This window comes from Babylonia areolata, chromosome 12, assembly GCF_041734735.1.
Source record: "Babylonia areolata isolate BAREFJ2019XMU chromosome 12, ASM4173473v1, whole genome shotgun sequence".
NCBI lineage: Eukaryota > Metazoa > Mollusca > Gastropoda > Neogastropoda > Buccinidae > Babylonia > Babylonia areolata.
Window position 1 is genome coordinate 1829022 of NC_134887.1, and position 20172 is coordinate 1849193.

The 20172-nt window shown below is 43.0% G+C and overlaps 1 protein-coding gene across 1 annotated transcript in view; it reads right to left on the reverse strand.

Moving 5' to 3' along the window:
- The window catches only part of LOC143288309 (RING-type E3 ubiquitin-protein ligase PPIL2-like), a 46053-nt gene extending 27321 nt beyond the window's left edge, over positions 1-18732 (reverse strand). Inside the window, exons 1-10 of the mRNA XM_076596664.1 lie at positions 18633-18732; positions 18259-18363; positions 17131-17193; positions 14982-15033; positions 13572-13623; positions 11006-11097; positions 8966-9055; positions 7642-7717; positions 3771-3880; positions 192-236 (exon numbers count right to left, since the gene is read on the reverse strand). Of these exons, the coding sequence (XP_076452779.1) occupies positions 192-236; positions 3771-3880; positions 7642-7717; positions 8966-9055; positions 11006-11097; positions 13572-13623; positions 14982-15033; positions 17131-17193; positions 18259-18363; positions 18633-18664 (717 nt within the window). The 5' untranslated portion in view covers positions 18665-18732. The remainder of the gene's footprint in view (positions 1-191; positions 237-3770; positions 3881-7641; positions 7718-8965; positions 9056-11005; positions 11098-13571; positions 13624-14981; positions 15034-17130; positions 17194-18258; positions 18364-18632) is intronic.
- Positions 18733-20172: the final 1440 nt, after the last annotated feature.

Below are 20172 nucleotides of genomic sequence, written 5' to 3' on the forward strand. Positions count from 1 at the left end.
CAGACAGACACAACCAACAGACACGTGATACAGACAGACAGACAGACCGAAGGACAAACATACAGACAGAGTGATAGACATACAGACAGGCATACAAACAGAGAGACAGACAAACAGATGGACATACATACAGAAAGAGAGATGGACAGACAGACAGACAGACAAATGGACAGACAGACAGACTGACTTACAGCATTAAACTTGTCTGCCTTCTGTGGTCTGGCATCTTTCTGACCCTGAAGAAAAAAAAACATTGCTACTATTCAACTGTGAAACACACACACACACACACACACACACACACACACACACACACCTCTAACAACCCATTCCCCCGCAACCATCCCACAGTCACTTCCATATCCCACAGTCACTTCCATATCCCACAGCCCCACACTTCCATATCCCACAGTCCCACACTTCCATATCCCACAGTCACTTCCATATCCCACAGTCCCACACTTCCATATCCCACAGTCCCACACTTCCATATCCCACAGTCCCACACTTCCATATCTCACAGTCACTTCCATATCCCACAGTCCCACACTTCCATATCCCAGTCACTTCCATATCCCACAGTCACTTCCATATCCCAGAGTGCCACACTTCCATATCTCACAGTCCCACACTTCCATATCCCACAGTCCCACACTTCCATATCCCACAGTCACTTCCATATCCCACAGTCACTTCCATATCCCACAGTCCCACACTTCCATATCCCACAGTCACTTCCATATCCCACAGTCCCACACTTCCATATCTCACAGTCACTTCCATATCCCAGAGTGCCACACTTCCATATCCCACAGTCCCACACTTCCATATCCCACAGTCCCACACTTCCATATCCCACAGTCATTTCCATATCCCACACTTCCATATCCCACAGTCACTTCCATATCCCAGAGTGCCACACTTCCATATCCCACAGTCCCACACTTCCATATCCCACAGTCACTTCCATATCCCACAGTCCCACACTTCCATATCCCACAGTCCCACACTTCCATATCCCACAGTCACTTCCATATCTCACAGTCCCACACTTCCATATCCCACAGTCACTTCCATATCTCACAGTCCCACACTTCCATATCCCACAGTCCCACACTTCCATATCCCACAGTCACTTCCATATCCCACAGTCCCACACTTCCATATCCCACAGTCACTTCCATATCTCACAGTCCCACACTTCCATATCCCACAGTCCCACACTTCCATATCCCACAGTCACTTCCATATCCCACAGTCCCACACTTCCATATCCCACAGTCACACACTTCCATATCCCACCGTCACTTCCATATCCCACAGTCCCACACTTCCATATCCCACAGTCCCAAACTTCCATATCCCACAGTCCCACACTTCCATATCCCACAGTCACTTCCATATCCCACAGTCATTTCCATATCCCACAGTCCCACACTTCCATATCCCACAGTCACTTCCATATCCCACAGTCACTTCCATATCCCACAGTCCCACACTTCCATATCCCACAGTCCCACACTTCCATACCCCACTTCCATATCCCACAGTCCCACACTTCCATATCCCACAACATGTGAAACATACAGCTTCAAAATAAAATGCTTGCCATACTTACCTTTGATTAACATATAGCTTACAAGAACTATATTTCAAACAAGGAAATGCTAATCCAATTATAATGTGTTATCATTAAATGTATAGTATGAAATCCTACATGACCTCTGTACTCCTTCTGGGCGTGTACTCCTCCCCTCCCCCCTACACCACCCCCTCCCCCAGGTCCCAACACACCAGGTAAGGGAAGAGCGTGTACTCCTCCCCCCCCACCCTACACCACCCCCTCCCCCCCTACACCACCCCCTCCCCCAGGTCCCAACACACCAGGTAAGGGAAGAGCGTGTACTCCCCCACCCCCCCCCTACACCACCCCCTCCCCCAGGTCCCAACACACCAGGTAAGGGAAGAGCGTGTACTCCTTCTCCCCCCCCCTACACCACCCCCTCCCCCAGGTCCCAACACACCAGGTAAGGGAAGAGCGTGTACTCCCCCACCCACCCCTACACCACCCCCTCCCCCAGGTCCCAACACACCAGGTAAGGGAAGAGCGTGTACTCCTTCTCCCCCCCCCTACACCACCCCCTCCCCCAGGTCCCAACACACCAGGTAAGGGAAGAGCGTGTACTCCCCCACCCCTCCCTACACCACCCCCTCCCCCAGGTCCCAACACACCAGGTAAGGGAAGAGCGTGTACTCCTTCTCCCCCCCCCTACACCACCCCCTCCCCCAGGTCCCAACACACCAGGTAAGGGAAGAGCGTGTACTCCCCCACCCCCCCCTACACCACCCCCTCCCCCAGGTCCCAACACACCAGGTAAGGGAAGAGCGTGTACTCCCCCACCCACCCCTACACCACCCCCTCCCCCAGGTCCCAACACACCAGGTAAGGGAAGAGCGTGTACTCCTTCCCCCCCCCCCCCCACACCACCCCCTCCCCCAGTTCCCAACACACCAGGTAAGGGAAGAGCGTGTACTCCCCCACCCCCCCCTACACCACCCCCTCCCCCAGGTCCCAACACACCAGGTAAGGGAAGAGCGTGTACTCCCCCACCCACCCCTACACCACCCCCTCCCCCAGGTCCCAACACACCAGGTAAGGGAAGAGCGTGTACTCCTTCTCCCCCCCCCTACACCACCCCCTCCCCCAGGTCCCAACACACCAGGTAAGGGAAGAGCGTGTACTCCTTCCCCCCCCCCCTACACCACCCCCTCCCCCAGGTCCCAACACACCAGGTAAGGGAAGAGCGTGTACTCCTTCTCCCCCCCACACCACCCCTCCCCCAGGTCCCAACACACCAGGTAAGGGAAGAGCGTGTACTCCTTCTCCCCCCCACCCCCCTCCAACACCACCCCCTCTCCCGGGTCCCAACACACCAGGTAAGGGAAGTGCGTGTACACCTTCCACCCCCACCCAACCCCCCTCCAACACCATCCCTCTCCAAGGTCCCAACACACCAGGTAAGGGGAGGGCATGTACTCCTCCCCCCCCCCCCCCCCAACACCCCCCCCCCCCCCTCGTCCCAACACACCAGGTAGGGGAAGGGCATGTACTCCCCCCCCCCCAACCCCCCCCAGGCCCCAACACACCAGGTAAGGGAAGTGCGTGTACTCCTCCCCCCCCCCCTCCCCCCCACACCACCCCTCCCCCAGGTCCCAACACACCAGGTAAGGGAAGTGCGTGTACTCCTCCCCCCCCCCCTCCCCCCCACACCACCCCTCCCCCAGGTCCCAACACACCAGGTAAGGGGAGGGCGTGTACTCCTTCTCCCCCCCCCCCCCCAATACCCCCCCCCCCCCTCCCCCAGGCCCCAACACACCAGGTAAGAGGAGGGCGTGTACTCCTTCTCCCCCCCACCACCCCCCCAATACCCCCCCCTCCCCCAGGCCCCAACACACCAGGTAAGGGGAGGGCGTGTACTCCTTCTCCCCCCCCCCCCCCCAATGCCCCCCCCCCCCTCCCCCCCAGGCCCCAACACACCAGGTAAGGGGAGGGCGTGTACTCCTTCTCCCCCCCCCCCCAATACCCCCCCCCCTCCCCCAGGCCCCAACACACCAGGTAAGGGGAGGGCGTGTACTCCTTCTCCCCCCCCCCCCCAATACCCCCCCCCCCCTCCCCCAGGCCCCAACACACCAGGTAAGGGGAGGGCGTGTACTCCTTCTCCCCCCCCCCCCCCAATACCCCCCCCCCTCCCCCCCAGGCCCCAACACACCAGGTAAGGGGAGGGTGTGTACTCCTTCTCCAAGGCGTCCAGGGCAGACTTGGCTTCGTTGTTGATCAGCCTGAGGTTGAACCGTGGGTCCCTCCTGGCCTTCTCCTCCTCTGTAACATGGCAACCACCATCATCACACACTGTTGCAACCACCATCATCACACACTGTAACACGGCAACCACCATCATCACACTGTAACATGGCAACCACCATCATCACACACTGTAACACGGTAACCACCATCATCACACTGTAACATGGCAACCACCACCATCACACACTGTAACACGGCAACCACCACCATCACACACTGTAACACGGCAACCACCACCATCACACACTGTAACACGGCAACCACCACCACCACACACTGTAACATGGCAACCACCACCATCACACACTGTAACACGGCAACCACCACCATCACACACTGTAACATAATGACAATAACATCAATGACAAAGACAACCATGACAATGATGATACCAACAATAATTACAATGACAAAAACAACAATCAACAATGACAGAACAACCATGACCATGACAATAACAACAATGGCAATGATACTAACAATGACAATAACAACAACAACAATTACAATGATACCAACAATGATAATATCAACAATGATGATAACAACAATGATAATAATAACAATTTCAATTACAACGACAGTAACATCTATGACGAAGATACCAACAATGATAATACCAACAATAATAGCAACAACAATAACAACTGCAAGAATAACAAAAACAACTATGACAATAGCAAAAATGACAAAACAACAATGATGATTACAACAATGACAAAAACATCAATGACAAAAACATCAATGACAACAATGACAATAATGATACCAACAATGACAAAAACGCCAATGACAATTATTAAACCAGCAATGACAAAAACATCAATGACAATAACAATAACACCAATGACAAAAAAAAAGCAATAACAAAAACACCAATGACAATGATTAAACCAACAATGACAAAAACATCAATGACAATGATTAAACCAACAATGAAAAAAACACCAATGACAATGATTAAACCAACAATGACAAAAACATCAATGACAATGATTAAACCAACAATGACAAAAACACCAATGACAATGATTAAACCAACAATGACAAAAATAACAATGACAATAACAACAATGACAAAAACAACAATGACAATAACAACAATGACAAAAACATCAATGACAAAAACATCAATGACAAAAACAACAATGACAATAACAACAATGACCAAAGCAACGATGACAATGATGAAACCAACAATGACATTACCAACCAAGACAACTACAACAATGACAACAAAATCAATGACAATGATGATACAAACAATGACAACTACAACAATGGCAAAAGCAACAATGACAATAGCATTGATGACAATTATGACAATTATACCAATAATGACAACTGCTATAATGACAATGATGATACCAACAATGACAAAAGCAACAATGACGATGATACCAACAATGACAACTACAACAACGACAAAAGCAACCATGACAATAACGTCAATGACAATGACAACAATGACAAAGATAATGCAACTATGACAAAAACAACGGTGGTATGTATGACAAAAACAACGGTGACATACCAAACTGACAACTACTACCATGACAACTACAATAATGACAACAATTACAATGACAACACCACAATGACAATAACAACAATGACAATAACAACAATGACAAAAAAGCAATGACAAAAACACCAATGACAATGATTATACCAACAATGACAAAAACATCAATGACAATAACAACAATGACAATAACAAGGATGACAATGATGAAACCAACAATGACATTACCAACCAAGACAACTTCGACAATGACAATAAAATCAATGACAATGATGATACAAACAATGACAACTACAACAATGGCAAAAGCAACAATGACAATAGCATTGATGACAATTATGACAATTATACCAATAATGACAACTGCTATAATGACAATGATGATACCAACAATGACAAAAGCAACAATGACGATGATACCAACAATGACAACTACAACAACGACAAAAGCAACCATGACAATAACGTCAATGACAATGATAACAATGACAAAGATAATGCAACTATGACAAAAACAATGGTGACATACCAAACTGACAACTACTACCATGACAACTGCAATAATGACAACAATTACAATGACAACGGCAACAATGACAAAAACAAAGACAACACCACAATGACAATAACATCAATGACAAAACATCAATGACTAAAACAACAATGACCAAAAAAAAACACAGTGACAATGACATCAGTGACAAAACCAATGACAATAACAACTATGACAATAACATCAATGACAAAAACAAGAATGCCAATGATTTTAACAATAATACCACAATGACAATAATAACAATGACAAAAACAAGAATGACAATACCACAATGACAAAAACAAGAATGACAATGATACCAACGACAGTAGCAACCATACCAACAACAGTAACAACCATAACAACGGCAGTAACAACCGTACCAACAACGACAGTAACAACCATACCAACAACAACAGTAACAACGACAGTAACAAGCATACCAACAAAGACAGTAACAACCATACCAACAATGACAGTAACCATACCAACAATGACAGTAACCATACCGACAACAACAGTAACAACCATACCAACAACAACAGTAACCATACCGACAACAACAGTAACCATACCAACAACAACAGTAACCATACCAACAACAACAGTAACCATACCGACAACAACAATAACAACCATACCAACAACAACAACAGTAACCATACCGACAACAACAGTAACCATACCAACAACAACAGTAACCATACCGACAACAACAGTAACCATACCAACAACAACAGTAACCATACCAACAACAACAGTAACAACCATACCGACAACAACAGTAACAACCATACCAACAACAACAGTAACAACCATACCAACAACAACAGTAACCATACCGACAACAACAGTAACAACCATACCAACAACAACAGTAACCATACCGACAACAACAGTAACAACCATACCAACAACAACAGTAACCATACCGACAACAACAGTAACCATACCGACAACAACAGTAACAACCATACCAACAACAACAACAGTAACCATACCGACAACAACAGTAACAACCATACCAACAACAACAGTAACCATACCGCCAACAACAGTAACCATACCGACAACAACAGTAACAACCATACCAACAACAACAGTAACCATACCGACAACAATAGTAACCGTACCAACAACAGTAACCATACCGACAACAACAGTAACAACCATACCAACAACAACAGTAACCATACCGACAACAACAGTAACAACCATACCAACAACAACAACAGTAACCATACCGACAACAACAGTAACAACCATACCAACAACAACAGTAACAACCATACCAACAACAACAACAGTAACCATACCGACAACAACAATAACAACCATACCAACAACAACAACAGTAACCATACCGACAACAACAATAACAACCATACCAACAACAACAACAGTAACCATACCGACAACAACAGTAACCGTACCAACAACAGTAACAACCATACCAACAACAACAACAGTAACCATACCGACAACAACAGTAACCGTACCAACAACAGTAACAACCATACCATCAACGACAATAACAACCATGACAATGACAAAAAAACGTAGTGGAAGCAACGACAACCATGATGACGACAACGACGACGACACAGTGACTGCCCTGCTGACAACGATGATGTTCAAATATCTGAAACCCCCCTTGCCCCCCCTCCCCCCCCCCTCTCCCCCCACCTAGCTGCTGTACCCAGAATCCGCTCCTACCTTCATCGGTCACCCTGAGGTTCTTCCTGACATAGTAGAAGGCCTGGATGTTGAACTTGTCCAGGTTGGTAGGATCCTGGTAAAAAGTCAGTCAGTCCACAAAAGGTGGTACAAGAACAAGACATAGTAGAAGGCCTGGATGTTGAACTTGTCCAGGTTGGTAGGATCCTGGTAAAAAGTCAGTCAGTCCACAAAAGGTGGTACAAGAACAAGACATAGTAGAAGGCCTGGATGTTGAACTTGTCCAGGTTGGTAGGATCCTGGTAAAAAGTCAGTCAGTCCACAAAAGGTGGTACAAGAACAAGACATAGTAGAAGGCCTGGATGTTGAACTTGTCCAGGTTGGTAGGATCCTGGTAAAAAGTCAGTCAGTCCACAAAAGGTGGTACAAGAACAAGACATAGTAGAAGGCCTGGATGTTGAACTTGTCCAGGTTGGTAGGATCCTGGTAAAAAGTCAGTCAGTCCACAAAAGGTGGTACAAGAACAAGACATAGTAGAAGGCCTGGATGTTGAACTTGTCCAGGTTGGTAGGATCCTGGTAAAAAGTCAGTCAGTCCACAAAAGGTGGTACAAGAACAAGAACAAATGTTTTAATTGCGTATAGGCCTGTGACCCGTTGCAAACATAATATACATAAAGAAACTTACACAAGGCACACAAATAAGTAAATAAATAACAGACAGATAAACAAATAAACGAATAAATAAATCTTTCGTCCTCACTGTATCGGTTAGAGACCATCCTTGTGAGAAGACACTTGAATAAGGCAATGGCAAAACATAATTAATCATTTTTGTACCTTAACTAGATGTTGGTAGTGATTCATGATTCATTAAGTCTCTGCGCTTAAAAGCCAGAAAAAGAAACTTTGAAAGATTTAGTTTACTGTCAAGTCCACCACAAAAGGTGGTAGTGATGGGGAAAAGTGATGTTTCTGTTCATTTGTTTGTTTGTGGTTTAAACCAAAAAAAAAAATGTCTGTCTGTCTGTCTGTCTCTCTTTCTCTCTCAAAAATCTACACTCACACACACAGCACACGCACAGAAAACACACACACTCTTAATCACACACACAGCCACACACTCACACAGAAACACACATACACACACACAGTCTCTCTGTCACTCACTCACTCACTCACACACGCACACACACACACTCCACTACACACAAAGCCACACACAACAACTAACACACACACACAGACACAAACACACACACTCTCTTTCTCTCTCAACCGCACACAGCCACACACACACACCAACACACACACACACACAGAGAAACACACATACACACACACACACACACACACACACACACCTGAATGGTAATGATGTCTTTACGGGTGAATGGCTCGTCAGTGATCAGGTCTTTCAGACTTTTGGTCTTCACATTCAGCCTTTCCACCGCCTGGGGGGTTCACAAATAATCATACAATTATCATGTCATCATACCATCATCATCATCTAACACACCATCATCATACCATCATCATCATCATCTAACACACTGTCATTGTAGTATCATTATCATTGAACACACCGTCATCACCATCATCATCATCTAACACACCGTCATCATACCATCATCATCATCTAACACACCGTCATCATACCATCATCATCATCTAACACACCGTCATCATACCATCATCATCATCTAACACACTGTCATTGTAGGATCATTATCATCTAACACACCGTCATCATACCATCATCATCATCTAACACACCGTCATCATACCATCATCATCATCTAACACACCGTCATCATACCATCATCATCATCTAACACACTGTCATTGTAGGATCATTATCATCTAACACACCGTCATCATACCATCATCATCATCTAACACACCGTCATCATACCATCATCATCATCTAACACACTGTCATTGTAGGATCATTATCACTGAACACACTAGGGAACCAGGAAAGGCACAGTATTTTGAGGGCCTCCTTATGCCCCCTACATGAACTGTTGTCCGATTCAAGGAGAACAGTGACTTCAGTAGGAAAAATCCATTCTGGTTTTTTGTTTTTCTTTCTGTTTTTTGTTGTTTTGTTGCTCATGTTCATTTTATTTGTAAAGATTTGATCTGAAGTGAACATTTCCCTGTTGTGCTTTATCACTGACACAAATGATGTACAGTTGATTTTTGTTGTTTTTGTTTCAGTAACATAGATATCCAAAGAAATAAAACTTTAAAAACCTGGGTGAGTTAAACAAGACAAAAAAAAAAAAAAAATTTAAGGAGTTAAAAAAAAAGTCATCTTTTTTGTTTGTTTGTTTTTTGAACAAATTATCAAAAACTTAAAAAAACCTGTGTGTACCCTGCATAAACATGAGAATGGTCACATCAATTATAGCAACAGATACTCAGGCAGCATCACAACTGGATTCAGGATTGCAGAAAAATCCTACACACAAAACTAAAACACAGCAGAAGAAAAAGTAGAAAAAAAAATGAAAACAAGAAACATCAAGAAAACAACAGCAATACAAACTAAACTTCCATCCTTTTTTGACTCACTTGTGTAAACAAAGTGAGTCTATGTTTTAACCCGGTGTTCGGTTGTCTGTGTGTGTGTGTGTGTGTGTGTGTCCGTGGTAAACTTTAACAATGACATTTTCTCTGCAAATACTTTGTCAGTTGACACCAAATTTGGCATAAAAATAGGAAAAATTCAGTTCTTTCCAGTCATCTTGTTTAAAAAAAAAAGGTTGCACCTCTGGGATGGGCACAAAAAATTTTTAAAAAAAAGCCTAATTATATGCAAACTGCATTTACTGTTATATTTATATTTTCTGTATTCTCTAAACTTGGCACTTTGACCTCTTATTCTGACACAACAACAAGAGGAGTCATTATTATCATTTTTTGTTCAAACAGGAACTTCTTTTGCTAAGCATGGAATTTTTATTTATTTTGTAAATGTTTTGGTGCAGATAGTAAAGAAGGGAAATTACTCTGTAATTAATGTTAGGGGACTTAATTTATCACAAGTGAGTCTCGAAGGCCTTGCCTCTCTTGTTTTTTTTTTTACTTTAATAAATGAGAAGATAAAGAAAGCACAAAGATTTTCCTGAATAAAACCACCAAGGCATTTTATCAACATGGTCATAAGCTTCATCATTCTCGTAATCACCACCAGCAGCAGCAGCAGCAAGGTAATAATTATCGTGGCAACTGCCACACAGTTATCATTATGAATGCAATGTCTGCAAAATATTCCCTTACCACCTCACCACCACTACAAATAATCATTTAATCACTTCATTCATGAAGGCTGTTTACAGCCCAGATGACCACACAGGGCCAGACATGTGACAAGCAGAGACATGACAGCCACTTACGTCATGACAGTACACATTGCCTGTGGGTCGGATGGCCACGATGTGTGTGTTCTCATTGAACACCTTGAACGTCACAGGGCAGTGGTACTTCCCTGAAAGCAGCAATAGCCCAGTGGTTAAAGTGCTGGACATTCAATCTGAGGGTCCCAGGTTCCAATCTCGGTGCACCTGGGGGGTCAAGGGTGGAGATTTTTCCGATCTCCCAGGACAACATACGTGCAGACCTGCTAGTGCCTGAACCCCCTTCGTGTGTATACTCACGCTGAAGATTAAATATGCGCGTTAAAGATGTCAGCGTTCAGAGGGTTATGGAAACCAGAATATACCCAGCATGCACACACCCCAAAACACAGTATGGCTGCCTACATGTATGGCTACCTATGTAAACAAAATGTTCATACATGTAAGATGTTACATTTCTGTATGAGCATATGTGTGATTGAAACCTGACTGTGGGCCATCCCAGAGTAGACTGTCGTAAAACCCTCTAAATCCATATATACACTAACCCTTTCGCTGCCAGGAAAATAAGATTTAAGTGAAATCTATTTGCCAGGGTTTTTCCACAAAAAACGGGTATAAATTTTCCAAAAATTCTGTGCTCTTTGTTATTGGAGAAAGACCCATAAAAGTATATATTTTCTGAAAGGTAAATGAATAAAGAATACAAAACACATGCTGTTTTCCCATTTTATATATTTTTAGTGACATGCTGTTGTTTTGAAATCAATGTTTTGTTTTTTGTCACATTTTCAACTTGTTCATTACAAACATTAGTCAGGTAATTTGCACAAAAACATCATATTTTCTGGACAAATGGATATCTGCAAACACAAAATCATACTAGAACAACCACAATATATATATATATATATATATATTTTAAGAGATAGATACACAATACATTGTGACTTCTCCAAATGATAAGATGGATGTGAGGCCATGCCCCCTCAGTCTCCAACACCCCCCCCCCCCCCCCACCCCCTCCCTCATCCTCACCCCTCTCACACGGTCACTTGATTCAGTTCTCATCAGACTGCGTTGGCTGCGTGCCAAGAATATCGCTCTGCTGCTAATTCGGTCATCTGTCGGCTGCTAACATCTGTACAGCCGGCATCACTCACTGACAGTCGCATTTTGGCCATTCTCTTGATTGCTCCCTTTATTTTCTATCAGATCGTCCTAAATGCTCATCTCTATCTTCTTCGAATTTACGCTTCAATTCTTTCTGAGCATCAGCTAAAGAAAGAAATCATGGTTGATTTAGTTCGTCACGATCGCATGTCTTGAGCACGGCGTCAGTCCGACATTTTGTTGAGCGAGCGAGGAGAGAAGTCAGGCAAACACTTGGACAGTGACCCAACCAAAACATTCAAATAAAGAACTGCTTCATGACGTAGATGGGGTTTCTAGCTATGAACAGAATCTAGAGAGATTCCCCAGGCTAAAGCTACCACTATTTTTGCCAAGGAAGTGAATGCAAACCAGGGAAAAGTCAGAATATTTCGATGACGAGTTATCTCGTCATGCAGGCAGCGAAGCATACATGCTTGCCATGACGAGTTATCTCGTCATGCAGGCAGCCTAGGGGTTAAGCCACATCTGCTGCCTGTCAGATGCCTGACAGCAGCATAACCCAACACATCTCAGGCCCCCTCACACCACTCACCCCCCTACCGCCTTACACACAGACAGATGGACATGCACATAGTGAGTTAGAGATAAAGACTGAGAGGAGTGAACCACTGAAAAAGAAAGGCCGTACAAGGAGGAGTTTTGAAAGTTTGTCAATCCTGTCACAAACGCATTTATTTCCCGGGAGTTGCACGATCACCTGGTTGCAAATTTCACAAAAGTTCTGCACTTCATTACATGTGCGTCTTCGTCATACTGCAGCCATTTGAATTCTTACTCCCATGAACACTGGCAAGTGCGGCTTTTATTTTTCGGTGATCCATCCCCTTTTGAAGCTGGCTGATGGACGTTGGCTGATTTTTTTTTTTTTTTTTTTTTTTTTTTTTTGATGTTGGCTGATTCAGAATCAGCCTTTCCGTCTTGTTTGCATTTTCGAGCGTCAAGCCATGATAACGGAGACATTCTGATTTTGAACTGTATCACAGAATACTCGACAAGCCTCAATGTGAGCATACCAAAAATGGGCAACAGTTTTCTGTAAAGGGAGACAAGACAAAAGTAATGAACTTTGCAGCAGTCGCCGATTTCGTGAAGACAAGATGCCGACCGAAAACTAGTGAAACGAGAAGAAACGAGCGCTGTACTTTGACCGTGCTCATTCACATTTCAACTGACGCCGATTTTATAGTGTGTCCTGTGGACTCCCTAGCCAAAACTGTAGTGCGTCCTCTCTCATTTTAGAGTCAGGGACACACATATGTGTGTTAACGGAAGCCCTGTCATTAATGTCCTGTATCATTCAGTCAGCTTTAGTCTCACTCACACACACACACACACACACACACACACACACACAAAAACAATGTATGTCACAGTCTTGTTATTATTGTTGTTGTTTTTCTGATTCCAAGATGCAAGGAAAGCTTCTCACCTTCAGAGTTTTTGTGAAAGTTGAGTCGAATCAAGTCTTTAGCACTCATTTTCTGCAACAGGTAAAAAGACAGGAAATGTGTCAACTGCCTGGTAGGTATGTTTACAATCTGAACAACACACTCACACTCACACCATCAAACACACCAAAATCACACACACACACTCTGTCTCTCACACACACACTCACACCATCAAACACACCAAAACAATCACACACACACACACACTCTCTTTCTCTCGCTTGCCTCTCACTCACTCACACACACACCAAGACAGCATTGATTTCGTGCAGTAAGGTCAACAGAAATCAAAAAATTGATTTTACAACAAAAACATTTCAATGTAATGTAAGGCATTTGGCTTGAAATAAAATTGGGTTTTGGCTAGGCATTAATGGTTGTTTTTTTTATCCCTTCCTCTTGAAAATAAACGCTATAGTTTTGTCTCTTTCTCTATCTTTTAAACATATCAAAAAATGAAACAAACACAGTATGCTGGGCACAAAATACTACATTCTAATACGAAAGAAATGACATGCAAATGCGGCCCAAACTATAAATTTTAACATTAAACCAGCACAGTAACTTCCGCACACTGAATGCTGAACACTGGGCAAGTTCAACAGCTTCCGCTCAACACAATACAGGGGACACAACTTCAAGCTGGTGCTTCCTCTCCACTTGAACACAGGCTGACAACAGGAGTGGGCCATGAAGCCCCAGACTGAATGATCAAAGCAGCAAAAGATCAGACCTGTGCTGGCAGGCAGCACTGCAGCTTCAGCCCTTGTTCCAACACAACACAAAACACCAGTCTGATTCTTACCTCCCTGTGACAGGGCTGTTCCAACACAACACAAAACACCAGTCTGATTCTTACCTCCCTGTGACAGGGTTGTTCCAACACAACACAAAACACCAGTCTGATTCTTACCTCCCTGTGACAGGGTTGTTCCAACACAACACAAAACACCAATCTGATTCTTACCTCCCTGTGACAGGGTTGTTCCAACACAACACAAAACACCAGTCTGATTCTTACCTCCCTGTGACAGGGTTGTTCCAACACAACACAAAACACCAGTCTGATTCTTACCTCCCTGTGACAGGGCTGTTCCAACACAACACAAAACACCAGTCTGATTCTTACCTCCCTGTGACAGGGCTGTTCCAACACAACACAAAACACCAGTCTGATTCTTACCTCCCTGTGACAGGGCTGTTCCAACACAACACAAAACACCAGTCTGATTCTTACCTCCCCTGTGACAGGGTTGTTCCAACACAAAACACCAGTCTGATTCTTACCTCCCCTGTGACAGGGCTGTTCCAACACAAAAACACCAGTCTGATTCTTACCTCCCTGTGACAGGGCTGTTCCAACACAAAAACACCAGTCTGATTCTTACCTCCCCTGTGGCTGGGTTGATGCCGTATTTCTTCAGGAACGGCACAATGTTCCTGAAAACGAACAGACAACACAAAGACACCTTGCAACCTTCAATGATTCACAGCTGTCACGTCACCAGCAGGGTTCCTGCAGGCTTTCCAGTCTCATCTCACAATGAATCATCTTTCAAAAGCTCTGACTACGTTTCTGCTTCAACAATGTTTAAAAAATCACCACCTTTGCCACACCTGACGCAATTTCTCTTTGCGAAATAATAAACTTAATCTGTTCTTATCGAATCTTATCCTTCCCAAACCCTGCTAAAAATCCACACCCTTTTCACACCCTGCTCAAAAAGCCTTTTTACACACCTTGTTCAAAATGAACTACCTTTTTACACACACTGCTCAAAATGCACCACATTTTTCTACACCCTGCTAAAAATCCACAACCTTTTTACAAACCCTGCTCAAAATACACAACCTTTCACAAACCCTGCTAAACATACACAACATTTCCCAATCCCTGCTCAAAATCCAGCCTTTCCCAAATTCACAACCTTTCCTACGCCCTCATAATTCTCAACATTTTCTGAACCTTACTCAAAACACACCTTTCCTAAGCCCTGCTAAAAATTCCTAACCTTTCCCAAATCAAGCTCAAAATTCATAACTCTTCCCTAATACTGCTTAAAATTCACAACTTTTCCTTAAACCCTGCTCAAAATACACCTTTCCCTAATCCTGCTCAAAATTCAAAACCTTTCCCAAACCCTGCTAAGAATTCACCACCTTTTCTGACGGGCGCAATAGCCGAGTGGTTAAAGCGTTGGACTTTCAATCTGAGGGTCCCGGGTTCGAATCTCGGTAACAGCGCCTGGTGGGTAAAGGGTGGAGATTTTTCCGATCTCCCAGGTCAACATATGTGCAGACCTGCTAGTGCCTGAGCCCCCTTCGTGTGTATACGCAAGCAGAAGATCAAATACGCACGTTAAAGATCCTGTAATCCATGTCAGCGTTTGGTGGGTTATGGAAACAAGAACATACCCAGCATGCACACTCCCGAAAACGGAGTATGGCTGCCTACAAGGCGGAGTAAAAACGGTCATACACGTAAAAGCCCACTCGTGCACATACGAGTGAACGTGGGAGTTGCAGCCCACGAACACAGAAGAAGAAGAAGAAGAAGACCACCTTTTCCAAACTCTGCTCAAATTTCACCTTTCCAAACCCTGCGCAAAATTATCGATTTTCCCCAAACTCTACTCAAAATTCATTATTTCAAACCCATCTAAAAATTCACAACCTTTCCTAAACCTAGCTAAAAATGCAACAACTTTTCCTAAACCCTACTCAAAATTCACAACTTTTTCTGATATACTCACCAAAGTTCATAACTTCAAACCCAACTAAAAATTCACAACCATTCCCAATCCTGGCTAAAGATTCACAAGTGTCAACCTTTCATAAACCCTATTCAAAATTCACTACAATTCACCACCTTTCACAAACCCTTCTCAAAATTCACAACCTTTCCTAAACCCTGCTCAAAGTTCACAAAAACTTTCAAGATGTGGAAAACACCACTTCATTTCTAATTCTATCAACTCTTCTCAGACTTTTTCTGATCGTACCAACCATGCTAATGTGAAAACAAAGTGAACATTATTCTAAAATTCTACTCTGTGTGAGAGTGTCTGCATACATGTAAATGTTTGTGCATGTGTGTTTGATTGTCACAGTAAGGTGTCACTCAGGGCACCACGTGAGACATGGCCACAAAGAAGACAGACAGATGACTGATGTTACGGAACACAAACAGGGATGTGTGCAAGCAAGTCTCACTATGAGCATTCATGCTCAAACAAGCTCAGTAAGGAAATCACAAAAAAAAACCCACCTAAACACAGTATAGATCTACGTATATATTATATATGCCAAAAGTGAAGCACTCATAAAACTCACTCACGCATGGAAATGTATGAAGGCACACACACAGACATACACAAGCCAGCACACACAAATGTACATGCACACAAACACACACACAAGCAAGCACATACATACACATGCATGCACACACACACACACACACACATACATACACACACACACACACACACACACACACACTTGTAAGTACACACACACACACAAACATACACTTACATGAGGTCAAAGATGACACCTTCCTTTGTGCACCAAGGGTTTTCAAAGGGCTGGAAGGACAGGCTGCAACATTCCACCAATCAAATTCACAGATTGAATCTTTTAATACAAAAATTAGTTTGGAATTAGAAAGGGGCCACAACCTTTTACAGCCACTGTGACAGTGATTTCATCTTCGCTGTGTTCAGGGCTTGGCGCTGCAAGGTGCAGCCCAGTCCTCACCTGCCACTGAAATCCTCCTGACCAAAATCAGATACATTCACACCTGGGTGAGGAAACACCAATACCAAACAGGATCTCGAACCCCGATCACTGGCAAACACTGGATCACACAGCTCTTCCATACTGAAAAATACTCATAATTTTCTCACTCATAATTTTCAGATCATCATCACCTTCTTCTAGAACTGACATTTTAGAACTAACATTAATACCTGACCAACTATTTCCTTTAAAAAAAAAATTATACTTAGGCTGTTACTCAGACTCTTAAAAAAAAAAATTATACTTAGGCTGTTACTCACTCTTAAAATAAAGTATACATAATTTTCTCCACGGATAATTGAGACAAATGTGTTAATACACAATTACTGGTTTCTTTAAAATACAGTTTGTTACTTTTTTTTTTCTTGTCTTGTTTTAGGACAATAGTTCAATAAAACTGCTGAACAGATATGCTCTAAGTCATAGCCATAAGTCATAACCATCTGTTTCTGAATCAATACAACATAATTTGTTTTAATCAACAGCTACTTGCTAATTTTTGTCTGTCTAGTTGTTACTTTGCTTGTTATTATGTTAAGAATACAAATGAACAACAAGAATAAAGAAATGAGATAGACATCATGCATTAATAATAACAATGCACATGCGTGTGTGCGCACGCACACACACACACATACACACACAACCGCACAGTTCACATACATGTTTTAGTGCACACATCAAGCACACATAAATATTCTAAATCACTAAAGGCATTTCACTGAAACACAAGCGCGCGCGCGCACACACACACACACACACACACACACCACAAACACAGTCACTCACAAAGACACACACAAACACACACACACATAAACACAAACACATAAATACACTCACACACACACACACACAAATTACCTGCAACAACTAAATGGCAGTCGTCTGAATCTGGAATTTTCACCAGTGTTCTGGGTTCCTTTATAACCACCCCATTCATGTTTCCATTCTTTGGTCGTCAGGTACCTAGTAGACACAGAAATAAAATCAAAACAATTTCCTCTGCAATCAGGTACTCAGCAAATAAGTTACAAACAAATGAGTTGTTGGTCCTCATCATAGTGTCCTCGCGCACAAACACAAAACCCCACTCAAAACAAGTTAAACACACCGGCAAAGGCCTACCCAAAACGTATCAACGCCACACATTCACATTAATGCACATTCACATTTAGCATCCTACATTCCTAGAGCTATCCGCACGGATTTTTTCGTGTCGATTGCAAATGACGTACAGTTTATCCTTTTGGTGTTGTTTCTTCCCCATGGTCAAGACTACTGTCCCACTGCTTTTGGTGTTCTTGTTCTTTCTCCTTTGTTGGTAATTCGCTTCCGGTTAAGATTGATAACTTTGATGACAAAGCGTTTGTGTTGTTCGAGTATCTTCCCTTCGTAGCTTTTTTTTTTTTTTTTTTTTTTTTTCCCCCCCGCTTACAGTTGACTTCATCAAGTTTTTGTGCCTTATACACATTATTATTATTAGTAGTAGTTGGGTTGTTTTTTTTTAATTTATCTATTATTTATTTACTTTTTTTCTCAAGGCCTGACTAAGCGCGCTGGGTTTACGCTGCTGGTCAGGCATCTGCTTGGCAGATGTGGTGTAGCGTATATGGATTTGTCCGAAAGCAGTGTCGCCTCCTTGAGCTACTGAAACTGAAACTGTAGCTTTATTTGTAGGGGGCAGGGGGGAGGGAGGGTGTAGGGGGATGCGAGGGGCGATGAGGGAATAAAACTCACCACTCATATCTTCTTGATATTTTTGTCTCTAACCATAGTGTCCGATCAAATCAACACATTGTATATCATTTTATTTATGTATTTGTCTGTTTACAATAATTATTATTTACCCAGTTTCCGTCACTTAGTCTGATTGTTTCACGATTTTTCTTCCAGGAAACCCCCCATTCCCCAAATCCTTCCCCTTCTTACGTCATCAGTACCTTTTTTTTATTGACTCACTTGTGTAAACAAAGTGAGTCTATGTTTTAACCCGGTGTTCGGTTGTGTGTGTGTGTGTGTGTGTGTGTGTGTGTGTGTGTGTTTTGTTTGTTTGTTTTTTGTTGTTGTTGTTGTTGTTTTTCAGTGGGGAGGAGAGGGGGGGGGTTCTTGTTTTGTTTTTGTTTTGTTTTTTGTTGTTTTTTTAATTTATTTTATTATTATTATTTTCTTCTTAATATTTTTTTTCATCCCTGTTATGTATCTCTACTAACACCATGCTTTCATTTTATTTTAGTATTGTGTAGTGTAGAGCCTATTCAGGGCGGGGACTGGATGTAAAAAAAAAAAGCACACCAGTGCTTATCTATTGTCCTCGAAATAAAGAATGTGTCTTGTCTTGTCATCTCTCTCTCTCTCTCTCTCTCTCTCTCTCTCTCTCTCTAATTGTGTATGAAATATGACCTAGTCCGTTTATGGAGTTTTTCCAGTTTATAGAAATATGTGGTGCTCTGCACTAAAATGTACTTCCAATCCATACTGGGACCAGTTTCTGATGATTAGTCTATCATTTGGAGTTTTTGGTGTCAGTTGGTGTTTTTTGTTGTTGTTGTTGTTGTCGTCGTTGTTGTTGTTGTTGTCGTCGTCGTCGTTTTCTTTTGATATTACTTTCCCCTGCTATTGTTAACGTTTTTCAATCGTTAGCGTTAATCGTTCGTCGATTTTTTTCCCGGTGTAATATTTGAATAAAAAAAAGAAAAACGTGAAGGGGGAAAAGTGTGTTTCACAGGTTAGTTTTGAAGCCTGAGAAAAATCCGTTCCAACGACCGTACTGATCAG